At 37.5% G+C, this 20,111-nt stretch overlaps 1 protein-coding gene across 3 annotated transcripts in view; it reads left to right on the plus strand.

Annotated features, from left to right (window-relative positions):
* PPARGC1A (PPARG coactivator 1 alpha) overlaps nucleotides 1-20,111 on the plus strand; it is a 425,645-nt gene that overhangs the window by 397,412 nt on the left and 8,122 nt on the right. For all 3 annotated transcript variants that reach the window (XM_020992474.2, XM_020992470.2, XM_020992476.2), the window contains exons 8-12: nucleotides 6,168-7,080; nucleotides 7,645-7,749; nucleotides 7,880-8,000; nucleotides 15,994-16,115; nucleotides 16,468-16,619. In XM_020992474.2, the coding sequence (XP_020848133.1) occupies nucleotides 6,168-7,080; nucleotides 7,645-7,749; nucleotides 7,880-8,000; nucleotides 15,994-16,115; nucleotides 16,468-16,619 (1,413 nt within the window). The remainder of the gene's footprint in view (nucleotides 1-6,167; nucleotides 7,081-7,644; nucleotides 7,750-7,879; nucleotides 8,001-15,993; nucleotides 16,116-16,467; nucleotides 16,620-20,111) is intronic.

Here is a 20,111-nt window from a genome sequence, read left to right on the forward strand (position 1 = left end):
GAGGTCATTTAATTCATTTTTGTTCCCATAGAACCTTAGAGAAAGAAATTCAACAGGTTTACTTATTTGACAACACTTGCTGTCAAGAATTTTTCCATATGTCAAACCATATGTTGTAGTTTCAATAAGATTTCTCCTTTTTTTTCTGCCCTTGGTGGAGATAGATATTTTCGTATACAGAATCTGGAAGTTATGGTTAAATTGTCCACAGTTTCTCTTATGTAGACTGAATTAACCTTGGTCCCTTTAAAATTTTCCTCCTCCTTTCCCATCCCATATTCATTTTTGTGGCTTACTTCTGAACTTGCTTCACAATCTCCACCTTTATAAAAATCTGGGCAAGGCAATTCACTTGCTTCCTTATTCATGTAAGGGAATCTATCGTCTCTTGGATTTCCGAGGGACAACATTCCTTATGTTGTCTGTAGAGTAGACATTGTGTTTATAGTTAAAAGCTAAACACTGGCATCTGATCTCGTAGTTTTGTTTTGTTTTTTTTTTCCTTCAGAATACATTTGACAGTTAAATTCAACACACTTACAAAGTTATGGACGATTTATTAGTTGATTTTGTGAAATGACATACACTATTTTAAGCAACCAAAAAAGCCCAAATCAGCGGGTAGATAGTAGTGTACCTCAAATAAAGAACAGAACTTATCATTTTCCAATTAAAAGAAAAGAACCCTATAACGAAAAAGGGGTTTACAACATGTCATGAAAAAATACTTTGTCTTTTACTTTAAAAAAGACTTTAAAAGGATGATTGTAGAGTGTGTCCCACTTCTCCCAGATTTGCTGTGCAGAAGTACGTAAGTGTGAGTGATATAGAGGTACTTGTTTATTATAGAGCACATTTCAATGCAGTAATCATAAATATTGCTAAGGTTGTGCTCTGTTGAAATATGACCTACATACTCTTGATTGTTTGTGTTACGTGATTTGTCTGACACCCATTACATTCTGGGTAATGGCAGCCATTTGTTGCTGTGCACAGCAGGCTCTTTTGACAAAAGAAAATAGGCAGCAATAAAAAAGCTATAGTCTGAATTACATTCTGCACAGTGCTGCACTGCTGAGAGTTTGTGCAAGTGTGTTAACAATGCTCTGAACTGCCTCTTGTCAGCCTTCAGCCTGTAATGGCCATCTGTCCTCACATAAATCTGTCAAAATCTGCTAAGTTCAAGAGGGAGCAGGGTATATACCTTGTACTGTCAACACCAAAATGTACACATTCACCAAAAAATCAGGGTGCAGGGAAAAAAAAATCCAGAGGTTATAGAAGGCATTAGCGCTATTGATTTGGGCTCACGGCATGAAATCAAGAGTACCACGATTATGATGAAGATGACAAAAGGTGTTGGTGTTCGTGCATTAAGTGGCAAGCTCCTTTCTCCCTCCCTGCCTCTTTCTTACCTTATACAAAATGACTTCTGTGCTCTGTCTGATAGGTTCCTACCCAAAATGTTCAAGGGATATGAAGGTTTCCCTGTTTGTGAGGAATTTTTAAAAGTTTGGGTCCACTTAGAGAGAGAAAAAACTTCTTTACTTTCTGCTCTCAAACAAACCTGAGAAACGTAGCTCAAATAGGCAGCACCCGGGTAAGAATTCTGTCCTAGGATTTTTCCTCATAGCTCTGTCAAACTGAAAAGGTATCAATCAATGACAAAAAGTTTAGGTAGTTGTCTGACTTGCACTGTTTTTGCTGTTGCTTGCATCATCAATTCTAAAATATATTCAATTTCTTTTATTATTTATGTTTCTTTCAATAATGAGTAGTCCTAAATTTATTGAAGACAGTGAATCACAATCCTGCTCGTGTGACACCCTTTGCTATGTCCAGTTACCAAGTTGGGTCTATCATGAAAAAGTTTTCACTTCAGAGAATCATTTGTATTATATTTGTTTATGGTATAATATGCAATATTGTGTTTACCCACATACATATATATATGGCAGTTTAAATGGAGTGGTAGTTGTATCTAAAAATATAACCACAGTAAAGTTTGTCACAAAATACTTTTCCCACTGCCCAAAAAAATTTTTTAGAGGTTTGATGTGATTTTTAAACTCAATGTGAGGCTACAGTATGAAATGGTAGCTACATATGCAGAATATAATACTAAGAGCAAAGAAAGTAATAGTCCCACTGTACTCTGTGTATTTGGAGGTACCATATTTTAAGAGGGACATTAACAAGCCGGAGGGCAGCCACCATAGTGAGGGACTCTAAACATGTCCTATGAGGACTGTTGAAAGAATTAGGTATGGTTAGTCTGAAAAAAAGAAAACTCAGGGGGGATATAATAAGAATCTTCAAATAGTTGGAGGGCTATTATGTGCAAAAGGGATTAGACTTAGTCTCTGTGACTCCAGTGGATGTAACCAAAGGGTAGAACTTATTTCTGTTCAAAATAAAGAACTTCCTAACAGGTAGAGCCATCTGAAAATAAAATAGGTTATCTCATGTGGTAACCTATGAGATTCCCAGCCACTATAGAGATAGTATACTCAAACAGAGACTGGTTCTCTGCTTTCTAGGGATTTTGTTGAGTATATTTATGTTTAAGGTTGGACTAGATGAACTTTAAGGACATTTTAGCCACATGAGTTTGTCATTTTAGAAAGTTGGGGATCATTTAAGAGGTAATAGACAAAGAATTCAAGTTTTTAATACTGGAAAGAATTTCTAGGTTTTTAGGGGATTCATTTCGTTGGATTTTTGTTGTTGTTTTGGACTTATTTTCTTGAGCCTAGGAAATTAGTAGTATAAAAATTCCTTCTACTTATTGGCGATATGTCTATAACTTATAGATTAAGGGGCTGAGGGACTTGTCCATAGTCACAAAGCTAATATTTATAGATAAGACTTCAACCCAGGTCTTAACTACTCCAAGGTTGGCTAATCTTCTTTCCATTATAGCCAAGCCACTAGAACTCAGTTTCCTTATCTGTAAAGTGAGAAGATTTGCCTAAATGGTCTTCAAGGACTTTTCTAGTTCTAAATCTATGATCCTAAAAATCTATTGAGAAGCAACACTATTTCCATTTTAAATTGGTGGTACTTTGTATTATATAAGAGATTAATTTCTTTTTCTGTTTAGTTTTTTTTTTCTTTTTTAGGCAATTGATGTTAAGTGACTTGCCCAGGGTCAAACAGCTAGTAAGTGTCAAGTGTCTGGTCTGAGGTCACATTTGAACTCAGGTCCAGTTGACTCCAGAGTCAGTGCTCTATCCGCCGTGCCACCTAGCTGTCCCAACTAATTTCTTTTTAACAGTGGTCTAATTTCAGTTTTATTTTTAGTATTTATTTATTCGGGGTTTCTTTCTTTGAAATCCAATTCGATCAACAGATGTTTTTGAACACAAAGCACTATGGCTTATCAAAAAAATTTAGAAAATCCCTGCCCTCAAGGAGTTTACAGCATATAGAGTTGGAAACATATGGATATGTCCTTAAAATAAGTAACAATGCTGTTATGTTCTGTATAAGAGCCAAATGACTCTTGCAAACAGCAAGTGATACAGAAGGTCTAAGGAAGAATAGGTGACCTATGGCCTTAGACAGTCAGGGAGAACATCATGCAGAAAAAAGACGTTTCCATGATTTTTGCCCAGGACCTGTTTAGTTAATTTGCTATGACGGGTTAGAGTCCTAATTTGTCATTATGTTGCTTGCCCAGTGTTCTCTCTCCCTCTCTCTTTTTTTTTTTCTTTTGGTGAGGCAATTGGGGTTAAGTGACTTTCCCAGGGTCACACAGCTAGTAAGTATGAAGTGTCTGAGGTCAGATTTGAACTCAGGTCCTCCTGACTCCAAGGACAGTACTCTGTCCACAGTACCACCTAGCTGCCCCTTACTCAGTGCTGTCTTGAGAGTAATTTCATCTTGCACCAATCAGATAGCTAGTGAAGCTTTATCTTTACTTCTTTATCATGGCCTCAATTGTCTCTCCCTATATTCATACCCCTTAGCTCACAATTAAATATATATTGATCTAATCTAAGGCATCCCAGCCCTCTACCCACTATCTAGATCATAAAGGGCCAGTTGAAACAACCTCCACATCAATCAGTTGTCCCCACATCAAGAAAAACATCCTAGGAAAATCTGCCAGAAGCTACCTGTGCCTTCTTCCGTCTCCATGCCCCGTTTGGCTCCATTCTCCTCATTCTAAAACAGGAAGATTATTAAATATAGTTTCCTCATTTCTTTAACCATTCCCTTCTCTTACAAGGAATATCATTAAGATTCCTCCCATTTTGGAGGAAATTTTACTTTTGCATCTGATTTTTTTTTTCTGTATGAACTCTGTATTCAAGAAAGCCTGTGTGTTGGTGCCAGAGACAATGTGGATTGAATGGGGAAAGGGGTGCTTTCAAGGAAGAAACTTAAGGCAATTTCAAATTTGACTTATTTGCAGATGAGAGATTGAAAGATAATGTGTGTTGCTGACAGGTGTTCTATTCTGAAAAATAAAAACCTATCAACTGTTATTTATCCACAAATGGATCTGCTGCATTGTATTTTATCCGCCAGTAAACTGGAAAGGCCAAACCCAGACTACTGGAGAGAGAGACCGGCAGGGTATCCCAGCTAAAAGAAGGAGGGTTATAAGTGCATAATTCTTGAATTTTGATGTGTGTGATGCCTCATTGAGTGTATTCCTTTGGCTAGATTCCAGAGCCAAATATAAAAGTGTTTGGAGTAATAGCTAATGTATCTTTTCTGGGCCTTTTGCCCCCTCAATTGGACAGATTGTACTGAAATACCGAAATTGCTCAAATGATGAAATAAAATAGAAAAACAAACAAACAATTTCCTGTATCCCTATGCCTTTTTTTAAACGGCTAAAGAGGGAGATAGGCTCACCACAAAACTCCAAGTGCTTTTCTACGATGTACATGATTTCTTTACACCATTTTTGAAGTAAGGGCAGACACTGCTTTTTCTTGAAACATGTAGTTGCCTTAAGTCTATCCTCAGACATATTAGTGTACTTTAGGTTCTTTTTGCCGAATACACATTTTCCTACGTAGAGCTAGTGTCTTGTAAACCAGCACGTTCCTACATAAGCATAAAGTCTGTCTGACTGTAGCCTATCTTTTTCCTTAGTTATTTGGTCTCAGGGTCCGATTCACTGTGGCTTACAATGAGGTCTATTCATATAGGATGAACTACTACTCCTTGGTGTAAAGACTCCTACAGAAACTGGTGACGTAGCTTCCTATCATTCTGAACTGCTTTTTCCCCTTTCCTAATTCATTTTTAAAAATTTATTTAATTAGTCACTGAAGCTCAGAGAAGTTTCTATCCCTCAGCCTCACAACAATTACTAATGTTCAGTTCTAAATAAAATGGCTCAGTGCTGCCGCAATATTTAGTGTTACTATTCACTTAGTTTTCTGTTGCAGAGCCATATTTTAGACAGAATGTATTAGTTATGCTTACAAGAATGTATTATACCTACATTAGCCATGGTTTACTAAGTTAATGAACTGTGGAGACAAAGAATCATTGCCTTCAAGTTGTGAAGTTGCTTCGGTTCCCTATATTAGTACACCATGTATTACAGAACTTATTTTGAAGGTGTCTGTTTCATTTTTTTCTCTACTAATTTGCCTTCATATTGCTTTTTTCTTTTTTTTTTTTAATGTACTCTTTTTTTTTTTTTGGCTACAAGGTGGATTTTCTTGTTTTGACAAAGAACCCTGAGCTTTGAGCATCTAATGCAGCATCTTTATCAAGCCAACTCCAGCAAGGCTCTTCTGTCATTCCCCTCCCCCAACCCTACCACCTTTGTGTTCTATGTCGCAGCTTGTAGAACGTCCTTGACCAGATAGCACAAGTAATGCTATTAAATAGGCCAGTGGTAATACACTAACTCTAGGGACTGGTACTGTTAGCATTGGTGTTTGAAGTATGAAATGCTATGACTCTTCCTGCTCCCTGGTAAATTTTAGTTCTGTTTTTGGTAAAAGTGGAGGAAAGCAAAAGAGTTTTTTTTTAAGTTTTTTTCTTTTTTCCAGATTCTGTCATAGATTTAATTGCTTTCCCTTTACATGTTTTGTATTCGAGATTTGAATCTTGAAAAAAAGTTACAAAAATCATTCTGCACTTCAAAAGAGCCACATCTTTCTTTCCATCTCACTCTTTTTTTCCCCCCTCAGGCCTAACTCCGCCTACTACTCCTCCTCATAAAGCTAATCAAGATAGCCCTTTTAGGACCTCTCCAAAGCAGAAGTCACCGTGTAAAGCCAGTGCGCCGCCTTCAAAGAAACCCCGCTGCAGTGAACCTTCGGGTACCCAAATAAATAACCCCGCTAAGAAAGGCCCAGAGCAATCAGAGCTGTACGCTCGGCTCAGCGAGACTTCAGCGCTACCCAGCGGACGCGAGGAGAGGAAGGCGAAACGGCCTAGCTTACGGCTATTTGGCGACCATGACTACTGTCAGTCAATTAACGCAAAAACTGAAATACATGTTAATGTATCACAGGAGCTCCAGGACTCTAGACAACTAGAATATAAAGATGCCTCCGCCGGACGTCAGGGGCAGACTCATTCTTCCACAGATTCAGACCAGTGCTACACAAGAGAGACTTCTCAGGCGAGCAAGCAGGGTTCCCCGTGCGGCCACAGAAAACAGCTCCAAGACCAGGAAATCCGGGCTGAGCTGAATAAGCACTTCGGTCATCCCAGTCAAGCTGTTTTTGATGATGAAGCAGGCAAGACCAGTGAACTGAGGAACAGTGATTTTAGTAACGAACAATTCTCCAAACTACCTATGTTTATAAATTCAGGACTAGCTATGGATGGTCTGTTTGATGACAGTGAAGATGAAAGTGATAAACTAAGCTACCCTTGGGATGGGACACAACCCTATTCGTTGTTTGACGTGTCACCTTCTTGCTCTTCTTTTAATTCTCCATGTAGAGATTCTGTGTCTCCACCCAAATCCTTATTTTCTCAAAGATCCCAAAGGATACAATCTAGATCAAGGTCCTTTTCTCGACACAGGTCATGTTCCCGATCTCCATATTCCAGGTCAAGATCAAGGTCACCAGGCAGCAGATCTTCTTCAAGGTAATCTAAGTTAGAAACAGAAACAAAACACTGATGGATTGACTCAGTCCGAAGTCAAAAGCGTTCGAAATCCGTAGCTATTCCAGTTCTTGCCACTGAATTACAGCGAGATGCCAGAGCTAACAAGATTGTTGTTGCACTTACATTTCTTCTCCTCTTCTCTTAAATCTTCCAGCCTTGAACATGCCACATAGAGCCAGTCAGATCAGAGAGAGCAATTTGTAAGAAACTTGCTCATCTAACTTTTTCCATTACCTGGAGAGCTGCCCTATGCCAGTATAGTTGAGATCCGTGCAGGATAAAGCTGACAGTGTACCAAACCTGGTGCTCAGTGTTAACATCAATAAGAGACGCTGAGAGAGAACACATCACTCCAGACCTTTAAGCTGACTAGATGATCACAAACTGTCACTGGGAAATCTCCCTGGTAGGGAGGAGGAAAATGCCCATTTACGTAAGATGTAGTTCTAGAGTCTTCCGGAGCGCTGATAAACTCAGGCTCGGTGGCAGGTACAAATGTTATTTTTTTTTCTCCTTCTGTTTTGTTTTTCTCCTCTCCTGCAGATCTTGTTACTTCTATGAGTCCAGCCACTGCAGACACTGGGGACACCGCAGCTCTCCCTTATACGCAAGGTCACGCTCCAGATCGCCCTATGGCCGTAGGCCCAGGTGATGATGCCTTTGGTTTTCCTCCACCTCCCTTTTCTTCCTCTTGATAAGAAGATGCCCAGAAATGTATTCTTCATTTTGTACGGGCAAATTGAGGTGCTTGATTTAATAATTAAATTGTGTTTCCCAGGTATGACAGCTATGAAGAATATCAGCATGAAAAGCTGAAGAGGGAAGAATACCGCAAAGAGTATGAGAAAAGGGAGTCTGAAAGGGCCAAGCAAAGAGAGAGGCAAAGGCAAAAGGCAATTGTAAGCAGCATGGAGATTATTTACATTCTAAAGGAATTTATTGCATTTTATTTCTTCATTTTGTAGATTAGAACTAAAACCAAGGTAGACCCTCTGGTAAAATAACTGCCAATATCTCTTAGCTTTAAAAAATCACATAAAGCTATCTTCAACTTCATGATATTACTTACCTCTAGGCAAATGCCAAGTTAGGATGTCTTCTTCACCTAAACTTTTACTTCATGTTTGATGCTATAGATTAAAACATTTAATCCTCATTTAAGAGAGTAAAGATATATTGAGCAAGAGAAATTAATGTGGTCCAGGATGAGTTCCCAATTATTCCCCTGTTACATTTGTACCCACTATAAGATCCAAACAGAAGAGACCCAGGTGACATCATTTGATTTCCTTATTAGTTTTATTGACTGAGACCACAGAGATTGAGTAGTCATTGAAGAGATGGGCTTAGGTTTTGGGAAGGTGAAACTTGAAGGATTAAGAGGAATTTTAGGGATGATTGTCATTCCTTGACATTTCTATGAATATACAATCAGATTGTTTATGCACATTTATCCACATCTTCCAGCTGTTTTCTTTGAAGAGCCCATTATATGCTATAATACAATGTTTTCACAGATTCTCCATAGACCAGGTCTAGAGGTAGTAATAAATTTCTCTATAAAAATTCGGTTTTGACCTATCCTTACAGTTTAGGCTGACTCTCATCCATCCCTTACCATCTGCATCCAGTTGGCCGCAGGGTTTTCCCCCAAACAGCTGCTGAAGCTGTTGCTAATATGCATCTTCACCCCAAAAAACCACTGCAGTTCCCTGGCTCATTAGCTAGCCATTGCTTGAACAATCACTGGCAGCTACTTAAATAAGTCTGAGGAAAGTTCTGTTGCATTTGGCTATGGGTGCAAAGAGCCAAGGGAGGAAAAGTTCATTTGTATTCTTAGTAATAATTATTTCAATCACAATTTTAGGGAAGACTGCAATGTTTGCTACTCTGAGACAGACATACAGATAGAGAGAGAGAGAGAGAGAGAGAGAGAGAGAGAGAGAGAGAGAGAGATAAAGGTTTGTGACCATGTGACCAAGGAGAAACATGAGAAAGCTGTAAAAAGATAACCAAAATCAAACTGTAGCCTCTTCATATATACTCTGGAGAGAAGATGACCAAAGATAAATGATGGATTGGTCAACGGTAGGCATGAAAAGGAATGGCATTGAAATTTGGAATGAAATATTGGCAAGGTGAGAGAGTTAGTATATGTAGGGTAGTTGGGGCTTAGGCATAGACTTTGGGACTTGCAGAAACTTGTCATAGCTCTCATCCTCATTTTCCCTAGCTATGAAATGAGCTGTGATTTTAACAGAGTTTAATTCATTAACATTTGTGAATACTAATGAAATTTCAAAGTCTCATTTGGGAAGTGTATTGGAAGTATATTTAATTAGTGACCAAGCCAAGACCTTTTTTAATAGGCAGGAAACATATTAGTGACCTGTGTGGAAAAAAAGGCACATTTTTAGTGTTTTCAGATTTGGTTTTTATTAGATTTTTTTAAAAAAAACCCCTTCATTATACTACCTTATGGACATTGCATACCTCTGCAAAACAGAGTGTGTTTTAAGTAGTAATTTTTTTATGACTGGCTAGTAAGCAAATCAATCAAAAAAGGTTTTTTATGTAGACTACTGAAAAGCTAACATTAAAATATAGTTCATAAGTATGTAATGGCCCATCTATGGGAAACCTTTCCTTTTTCAGGGAGATATACCTGTATGTCAATGACTGAGTGGGCCATTCTTGCAGAGAACTATTTAGGGCCATTAAAAACTTTTGAGAAATTTTAAAGAAAAATTAGGGAGCTGGGGTTCAAAATTTTGTAGCTCTTTTGAAATAAACAGTAGATAAACTTAAATGATTACTAATTGAGGCTTACCATATCAGAGACATATATGATTAAATTGTTCATTGCTGTTGCATTCATTTGGTCTGTCCCATATACCATCCTAAGAACCACTGGGGTCTTTCTGCAAGTCATTTCAAGCTCTATCTTTTAGGTTTAAAAGTGTAAAGTCATTTAAGCTATTTTAGTGGAACCTTGTGAGCCAAAGCTCAGTATTTTATATCTAAACCACAACTGTTTTAATTTCCTATGGAGTTTTCAGTCCAGTCTATTTGCAATCTGTACAATTTGCTGCCAAAAAAACATGATAATGAGATGTTAATTTAAAATACGAAAAAAGAAATTATGATATGGCCTGGCAATTTAAAACCAAATCTTTAGTGCTTGGGCAATGACTCTGGGCATTTTAATTTTGCCAGGTCAACTGTGCCCAAGTTGACCTAGCAAAACAAAACTCAAACCAGTAACAATGCTTAGCAAATGACAGACCAACAGTATCTTAGAGTCTTTGATGTTAAGATAATTGTGCCATATTGCTGATACTCATTTTTGTAGGGAGGAAATGTTTTTTTATATGCAGTGGTGTTGCACTCTGTGGCTAAGAGCATTGTTAACCCAAATGTACTCCCAAACTATTCTTAGGTCTAAAGGGCCATCATGAATGCCTGTACACATGCTGCTCTCTTAGGCAGCCATCCATTTTTCCCTCAAGGGTATATTTGTTTCTATCTTAAGTCAAACATATACAGTAGTCCTGAGCATGCCTAATCTTGATTGATCTCAAAAGATAAGCAAGACCAGTTCTTGTGAGTACCTAGTTTGGAGACCTCCCCTTGAACCAATTGGAGGTTTCTTTTCAAGATTCTAAACATAAAATTAGGACTCAGTAAACACCAGTTGAAAGAATTTATGTCCTCCAGGCTCAGCTATCTGAGCTCATCATCATCATCATCATCATCATCATCATCATCATCATCATCATTTTCTTATTAAGAAGAATAGTAGAAAAATATGTTTTAGACCAGGAGTCGGGAGCCTGAGCCTTCCAGGTCCTTGGGTGTGGCTTTTTGACTGAGTCCAAGTTTTACAGAACAAATTGTTTTATTAAAGGGATTTGTTCTGTGAAGTTTGGACTCTGTCAAAGGGCCACGCTTCAGGACCTACAGGGTCACATGTGGCATGGAGGCTGCAGACTCCCCACCCCTGTTTTAGACATTTCATTGGAGGCGTCTGGACAGTTCTTTTTATCTCTCCACATCTTTCCTTTCATTTCTATCCCCCTCTCTGACTTTTGTCCAAGGAATCATTTTCTACTATGGGATACCTTTGTTCTCTTCATTGGTAATGTTCCATATTTGTATTGGAACTGTTAGGAAGTATCAAATCACCTTCAGCTTGAAGAATGAGCTCAGGAGTCTTTAATTGTTCGGATTGGAGACAAGAAGTATTTTCATGTTAAATGTTTCTTAAGAAACAAGTCCGGAAGTGAAAATCGGGGTTTAAATTTGTCTCGTCTTTTCAGTTTTGTATCTAGCACTGCAAAAATAATGTCTAATGATTTAGTCTTTAGCCAGATTCGACTTATTCTGGGTAGTTCATAATTTGAAACAACAGCTTTTCCCCAGTTTACTAATTGCCCTCATACTGTTTTTGATATTAGATAATGCAAAGTCAGTTAATATAAGCCTGTTTCTTTCTGTATTTGTCCCCTGTGTTTTGACTTAATGAGGATTTACTATTCTTGTTAATGCAACATAAACCTTAAGTTTTATTACATACCCCAGCAGCAAACTATTCTTTATAAATGTAAAGGAATTTGAAAATGAAAGATACTTGTCACGTTATATTCATTCTTATAGAGTATAAAAAATTGACTGAATACTATTTTGAAGAAGTGTTGTTCAAGGCTTTTAGTACTTCAGTTCTATAAGGAATTTTTTTCCCCCAAATGTCACTAATAATAATAATGCATATGCATATAGTGCAAGTTAAGTTTTATGAAGCAATTTCCTCATGTCAGTGAAGACTGATATCGTTTTGTCTTCAAAGAGATAAAATGGATTGCCCCTAGTGATGTAGCTACTAAATATGAAGGCTTCTTAATTCTTTGAAGGCCAGGGCTCTTTCCATTTCACCATAGTATCATGAAGCTCTTGTGAAGTCACCATTTTTAACATTTGCAAATATGACCTATAAAATTTGCCTGCAAATTTTGTTTTAAATTTCAGGCATATTTCTTTATCTGCCTAAAATATAAATTGTTAAGAAAACTAAAACACACTAGAAATAAAGGGGTTTAGTAGTTAGCAGTTCATTAACATTCTGTACTTAGTGCTTTTATGTACAACAAGATACTTAAGGGTTTCATTCCATAGCCCTGAAATTAGGAGAATCAAATGCTTTTTATTAGTTAGTGCTCTGCAACAAAGATTTTAGCTTGGGTTCGAGTGATTGTTTTTCTCTAGAGATAGCAGGGATCTTGCCTCCTTCTTGCTTTTTTGTAGAAGAAAATCAAGGACAGACAGTTGAAGCATTATGCCTTCCCTTAGTCAGAGAGGGACCATGGCACAGCCAGAATGGATGAGTGGTGAACTTTGGATTGGGAGGAGATCTAGATTGAGGGCTCAATTCTTCCTCTTACCTGGGTGATGTTGAGCAAGCCACTTGACTTGCATGAGCTTCAGTTTCCTCATATTGTAAATGAATGGGGGGGTTGGGGGAACAAAATGATTTCTGAGGCTCCCTCCAGCTCAAGAATCTGTGGTTCTTTATATTCCCAGCTAATGATTTAGGTCCATCCACTGCCTGGGGACCAACATCACCAGTGATGGTAAGCACTTGTTGTACTCAGTAATGCCCGCAGTGCAACAGAGAGAGGTTCTGAACCTGGCCAATTCTGTCTAAACACGTATGTGAAGTCATAGGGCTGAGGACTGGAAGGGACAGCGTTAAACATGATCTTGTGCATCTTCCTCACCTGTGCAGGAGAGGAAAATCTCTCAGAGGCAGCAAAGTGACTTGACTGGGGTCACACAGCAATATGAATAGCAGGGCTGGAATTTGAATGGGAATCCTTTCCAGATTCAATGCTGCTTCTTCCCCACACCGGTGCCATGAATTTCAGTTTAATTTCAGAATTGCCTTAAGTTTATTAAATCCTTTAGTGGTAATTCATATAGATTTTGAGCTAGAAAGACTGTGAAACTCACATAGTCTAGCCTTCTTTTTTTAAAGGTAAGGAAACTGAGACCCAGAAAGGGGAAATAACTTCCTAAGATCACAGTGTCAAGATCTGAACTCAGGTCCTCTGATTCCAATCTTCTTACTGCTACAGTATGGCTCTCAGCTCAGAGTGGTTCCTTTGTGATTCAGTTTTTTATATTTATTTCTCCCCACTTTTCTTTTTATAGTTGTAACCTTCCTAAAATATGTTTTTTTTTAAAGCACATAGCACACATATGTGTACGTACTACTGGAAAATTTACATGAGAGTCAGTCTGTGCACTTTGCTGTTTTTGTCATTTTTTTAAAGTAAATAAAATGGAATGTGGTATTATCATTTCACTGCCAAAGGGGGTGCAATACAGTTCTGTGGTTATTATCACTAGCCACTTAATATTTATTGACCTACTCAATGTGTTAGGTACTGTACAGTAGCCCAATTAGTTTTTGGAAGGGGATTGAGATATACGGTATACACAAAAACAAGACTGGCAGCCTGCTTTACTTCATCCAGTCGGCTCCTGCAGTTCAGTAACTAATATAAGTAGAACTGTACTTTATCAACTGTTTCAGCACGGTAAAAACTCTGATTGCCGAGGCACTGTTTAAGAGTGATTCCTGTGTACATTTAACCTAAATTATAAAACTGTAGAAATTCCGAAAGGCAACTCCCTGTTCATTTATCCAACCCTGTTACCCATATAGGATTGTTACTATGAAAATCTACTTTAACTTAGCTTTTATTCTGCAAATATAAATTTCTAGAATCCTAGCGAATTCAGGCAGAAAACATATCTGATGTTTTTCTTGGGTCTATTCTATAGCAATTAGAACAAGAGTGTTTGATAGACAGGTGAAGAGATCTCACTAAGACATGATGTTTGCTCCCCCACTTCTAACTTGAATTACTTGTTTTTATAATTTTATTTTTGTTTTCAATTTAACAAAAATCAATGAATATTTTAATATAGAAAAAAAGAAAGAGGTTTGTATAAGAAACTAAATTTCGGTTGAGTACAGTTTTTTGTTGTTGTTGTTATTGTTGTTTGTTTGTTTATTTGGTGAGACAATTGGGGTTAAGTGACTTGCCCAGAGTAAGTTGGGTGAAGACTAGAGGGCAGCCACCTGGAAAGACTGAGTCTCGGAGCCAGGAAAACTGGGCTTTGGGTCCTGCCTCTGACATATGCTTAGTAAGTGTTATGTGTCTGAGGTCTGATTTGAACTCAGGTCCTCCTGACTCCCGGTCCAGTGCTCTATCTACTTTGCTGCCTAGCTGCCATCTAGTACAGTTTGTTTTTAAGAAGTACGTATATAATATAAATATATATAATCCATATATATGCAAATTTAACAGAGTAAAAATAAAACTGCTCTATATCCCCTTCTGCACTTTTTTTTTGGTTTTTCTGTACATTTAAAAAATGTCTTATGGATGCTTTTTTGGGGGGTAAGAGGATATTTATCATTACTCCCTAACCCTTTTTCCTCTTGTAGTCCTTCCTCATAACAAATACATATAGTCCAGCAAAACAAATCAGCCCGTTGGCCATATTTGCAAATACATAACACCTTCTGCATCTCAGTCAAAGGGTGGGAAGTGTTTTATCCTTTTAACAAAGAAGAGAGTTGTTTTATGTTTAAAATCATTTAATTCTTATGACTTTTATGTAAAAGAAAAAAATATAATTCTCTTACCAGCATCCACACATAGTTAACCAACCCTCTTTGAGTCTAACCTAAGTCTCAGTAATTTAAGTGCATTTCTTTTTGTTCTGCGCTAAGTGGAGACAGAGAACAGTTAACCCCTTTTAAGGTACCCTTGGAGTATTTTTGGAGACAGTTCTAAGCTCTCCATCTTTTCTAACAGCCAAATAACACCATTACCATTAACTCTGTCTAGTCCATTGGAGTTTCACACATGTGATTGCTTCTTTCCAGAAATCAAAGAATCACTTGTTATTTTTAAAATTAAACTCAGGCTATAAAAGTGACCTTCCTATGTTTGTAAGCTTATAAATGGCTAACAATACTAGAGTTTAATAACATTAACTAACACTGGGCACAAAAGACCAGGTTCTTATAAGTATACTAGTTGGTGACAAGACATAGGGAAGGAATAAGAGCTTTATTCCCCAGGGTTCATAGTCCCCAGGGCTTTACTCTGATGAGAGATGTCAGTTTTCATGGGCCGTGTTTTCTCAGTATGTTAAATTGAAGATGAACTTTACAACTTTTAAAAATGGACATTTTTCCTTATCTATTTCTGATGAAAAACAAGCACACAGAGCCAAATTATTTTTCAGCAAAGAGGCCATTAAGCCAATGATGCAAGAGTTGTGTCTATGGTTTTTGAGATCTATCTTTGTTCTTTATTTGACCTGGACCAATGCTTTCATTGGCATTGAGAATTCTTGCTACCAGTGGTCACTGCTCTGCAACATAGAGTCTCAAAGCATTTCCTGGGGGCACCTAGGTGTTAAGTGACTTGCCCAGGTCGGTCACACAGGCATATGTCAGAGGCAGGACCCAGAGCCCAGTTTTCCTGGCTCCAAGACTCAGTCTCTTCATGTGGCTGCCTCTCTAGTGTTCATCAACATGAAATATTCCTATCCAGCATAAAAAAGGTGATGTCTAAGAGAGATAAAGGAGACAGCAAAGAAGGAGAAAGAAATGCATTCGGGAAATTAGAGTGAGAACAATATAAACATAGTCAAAGCGTGGAAGGCCGTGCCTGCTTGACTAGAACTTGCCTGGCCTGTGAGCTCGTGTTAGGCAAACTTGTATATTTGTCTCTAGGTCCACATGTAGATAGAACTTCTTTGCCTCTTCCTCCTCCAGCACTAACAAGAATGCTCCTCTTGTTTTCCCTATAGGAAGAGCGTCGTGTGATTTATGTTGATAAAATCAGACCTGACACCACCCGGACAGAATTGAGGGACCGTTTTGAAGTTTTTGGTGAAATTGAGGAGTGCACAGTAAATCTGCGGGATGATGGGTGAGAAGCTTCAAGATTATTTCTTGTTTAGAAGCTGACATTATGTAAAAAATTATGGCCATAAGATTCCTGGTATGGGAGTTGCCAGTGTAAATGCTTTGAAAGATGACATGTTGAGTTCAAAACCTTATTTATTTTCTTTCATCCCTATTTATTAATCTTTCTAGTTGAGATTTCCTGTCCCAGAAAGAAGTATTTAGCTGCCTGACAGGACAATCACCCTGATAAATGGAGGTAGAAGTTTAGGTGTTGCACAAGGAAGGGGCCTCTTGAGGTAGAAAGGGTTCCGTTTATATATGTTAATGCTTTGTAGCAGTCACTGAACTTTTCCAACCCTTTTTGTCCGTTACAGAGACAGCTATGGTTTCATCACCTACCGCTATACTTGTGATGCTTTTGCTGCTCTTGAAAATGGATACACTTTGCGCAGGTCGAATGAACCTGACTTTGAGCTGTACTTTTGTGGACGCAAGCAATATTTCAAGTCTAACTATGCAGACCTAGGTATGGATTTTTATTGTACACGGGATGAGGACTGCAGAATGTAAAGATCAAAATGGGAGTGAACATAATCCATGGACACCTGAGGTTGGACTTTAACTTTGTCTTGTTGGAGAGAGTATTCAAATACAGATTTTATGTATAAGGCAACCTCAGAGGCAAGGGGCTTAGGAAAGAAGTCCACACCTCTTAGCTCTAAGTTCAGGTTCTTATTTTCTGTGGGATGTGTATAATTTTTTGAAATTAATAATTAATACTGAATTCTTCTGAGCAAATATAATATTGTAATCATTATTTTGTTCAAACAACTGTCTAAAAGTCCTTGTTTTCTCATCTCCCCTATTCCATCCCATTTGCTATGAACTGCAGCTCATGAGGGAAAATATCTAGCTTTTGATATACATATTCTCCTTTTCACTTTATAAAGTTTAATTTTTTCCCCACAGCATGTAAATCCCTACATAAAGGGGATTTTATGAGACTTATTCGTCTCTGAGATTATTAAAAAAAAAAAAAGCATGCTACTACCGAGGCATCTCACTTAAAATTTTTTTTAATGAATTAATGGCTATGATCATTAAAATTATTACATAGTCCTACACCAGGACATTAACAACTTCTTGTTTATATAAAGCCTTAGGCTTTATATAAATGAACGAGTGAATACAACATGTTGTTTTCTTTTCCTAAACCAAGTGTTGTCTTCTTAGAGTAATTGACATAGGTGATGTGCATTGTTGAGAGTGAATATGCCATAATTCACTTCACTGGATAAATGGATGGTTTAAAGCAGGAGAAAGGTAGCTGACTGTTAGAGAGATAGAAGGCTGATGATGAAAATATAAAAGGTGACAAGTCATTTGTTCAAATGTTGACTGATAAAAACAGCCAAGACAGATTGAAGTCTCGAGTTAATTTGACTTATTTTCTTCAATGATGAAGGCCAAGGTGTTTCTAGTTTCTCAAAACTTGTAGAATTTCAAATAAGCTAAATAAAGGGATTCTTTATAACCTGGTTCATCATTAAGAGAAGGAAGTTTGAATGGATTTCTCAAATTGAACTTGGTTGTCCTTGAGATATTTCAAGACAGTTATTATCACTTTACCTTCCATATCATAATAGATTTTAAGCCCTTTCTAAGTCAGATCTTTGTTTTTGGAAAACTATATTTGAGATGCATTCTCTAACCAGCAACTGCTTGAGGAATGTTTTTAGTTAACAAAAACATTAAAAGTATATTAAAAATGGAAGAAATACAGTGGATATCATATCTGGGACTGATCAAAATTTACCTGTGTTGGGGGATTTCAAAGATGAACATACTTGTGGGGAAAAAAATCATATCAATAGTAATGGAGACAAAAAGGCTCTCAAGTGTGTCAGGGGAAAATAAAAATGCAATCAATCAATAAGCATTATTAAGCACCAGTGCTATGCACAGGAGCTGTTCTAGGTTCTGAATATGCAAATGCAGAAGTGAGACAGCCCCTGCTTGTAAGAAGCTTGTATTCTACCAAAAAGATACAGCCTGTTCACAGATGAGTAAACAAAGGAGCTAAACAAAGTAAAACTTTGATTAGCCAGAACTAAACTAATCAGAACCTTCAACCAAGCAGACATTTTTACTTTGCTGTACATAGAGGAACAAGGTGTACATAAGAAGAAAACATGCTTATTGTTAATGTTTAAAGGAGAATCCAAGGCATATCCCAAGGCCTGTAATCATTGAGCCTAATCTTATATATAACATTTAGCTCTTCAGTCTTGTCCAATGAAAATTCATATTTAGAATGATGATGTTGAAATACCACCAGATCCCAAATTGTCAACTCAGTTTAATTCATCAAACGTTTATTGAACATTTATGACTGTCCTAAATGTTGGGATTTGGAGACAAATTCAAAACAGTCCTTGCTTTCAAAGAATTTATGTTCTACTGAAGATTTATATTATATACATATACATAAACATATACATATATGTATATAGACACATGTACACATGTACATATATGTATAGATACATACATAGTAAATTCAAAGTAGTTTTGGATGGAGGCAGGAGCAGGACATTAACACTTGAGGTTTATAGGAGAGGCCTTTGTAGGAGGTGGCCCCTGATTTCAGCCTTGAAGGAAGCTAAGAATTCTTAGCTATTTAGATGAGGAAGGAGACCATTCCAGGCTGGGAAGAGAAGGCAATAGGCCCATAGGCAGGAAGAAAATGGAAAGTCATGTACAAGAAAAGCAGACAAACCAGTTTGGCTAAAACTTATTTTGCATGAATAATATGAAATAAAACTGGAAATCTAGACTGAGGCAGTATTAGAAAGGGCTTGAAATGCCAAATGGAGGAGTTTATTATTGATTTTAGAGTCAATTGTGAACCACTGAAACTCCTTGAGTAGGGTGATGGCAGTCATACTTGTGCTTTAGGAAGATCTATTTTAGGAGTTGTATGGAAGATGGATTGGAGAGGAAATTGGAGACGGGGTCAGTCAGGAAGCTTTTAGAGTAGAACAGGTAACAGGTGAGGGGGACCTAAACTATAGTGGTGATTAGGTAACTGGAAAGATAGAGATGGATACCAGAGATGTTTTAAAGGTACAGTTAATAAGACTTGGCAATTGATTGGATACAGGGAGTAAAGGAGAGTGAAACAAGGATAGTGATTGAGATTATGAACCTGGTTAAATGTTGATTATTGTTTGAACAGAAATAGGGAAGTTAGGGATAAGGATGGCATAAATGAAAAGATAATGAGTCCCATTCTGGACATTTAAGAGTGAGATTGCAATGGGACACCTAGGTGGAACAGTCCAACAGATAATTAATAAGAGACTGTAACATAGGAGAGATATGGGGTAGATATAGGTTTGGAAATTATCTGCATATAAATCATAGCTGAATCTATGTAGAAGTTGATAGAATTACTAAGAGACATTGTAGAGTGAAGGGAAGAGGGTCAAGGACAGAGCCCTGGAGTGTCCCCAAGCTCAAGGCATGGGACGTGAATTGAACAAAAAAATAGGCTAAGGAAGAGCAGTAAAACTGAGGGGAAAAAAGAGAATCGAGAAGTAGCATTTTCATAAAAGCCGAAGGAGGAGAGGATATCCAGAAATAAGTAATGGGGGATGGTGGTGAGGGGTGATGTTAGCCATGTTAGATGTTGTCCAAAGGTCAAGAAGGATAAGGATGATGGAAAGCCTAGTAGAATTAGCAGTTAAGAGACCAATTAACCTAGGAGAGAGTAGTTTAAAGGAAGTGACTGAAGTGATGAATATGCCTCAGCAGACATTCATTGCTAAGTGAGAACTGAGAACTGGTTTTTCTAGGCCTTATCTTCAGATGTGAGTGTATAAAAATATAATTGTATCTTTATACAATTGCAATTGTACAATTAGTACACATCAAATATGAAAGACATGAAAGAGGGCAATAAGTTCAAGTGATTGAAAAAAGTGCAAAAATAATGAGAACATGACATTACATTTAA

This window comes from Phascolarctos cinereus, unplaced genomic scaffold (genome assembly GCF_003287225.1).
Source record: "Phascolarctos cinereus isolate Bilbo 61053 unplaced genomic scaffold, phaCin_HiC Scaffold_9;HRSCAF=440, whole genome shotgun sequence".
Lineage (NCBI taxonomy): Eukaryota > Metazoa > Chordata > Mammalia > Diprotodontia > Phascolarctidae > Phascolarctos > Phascolarctos cinereus.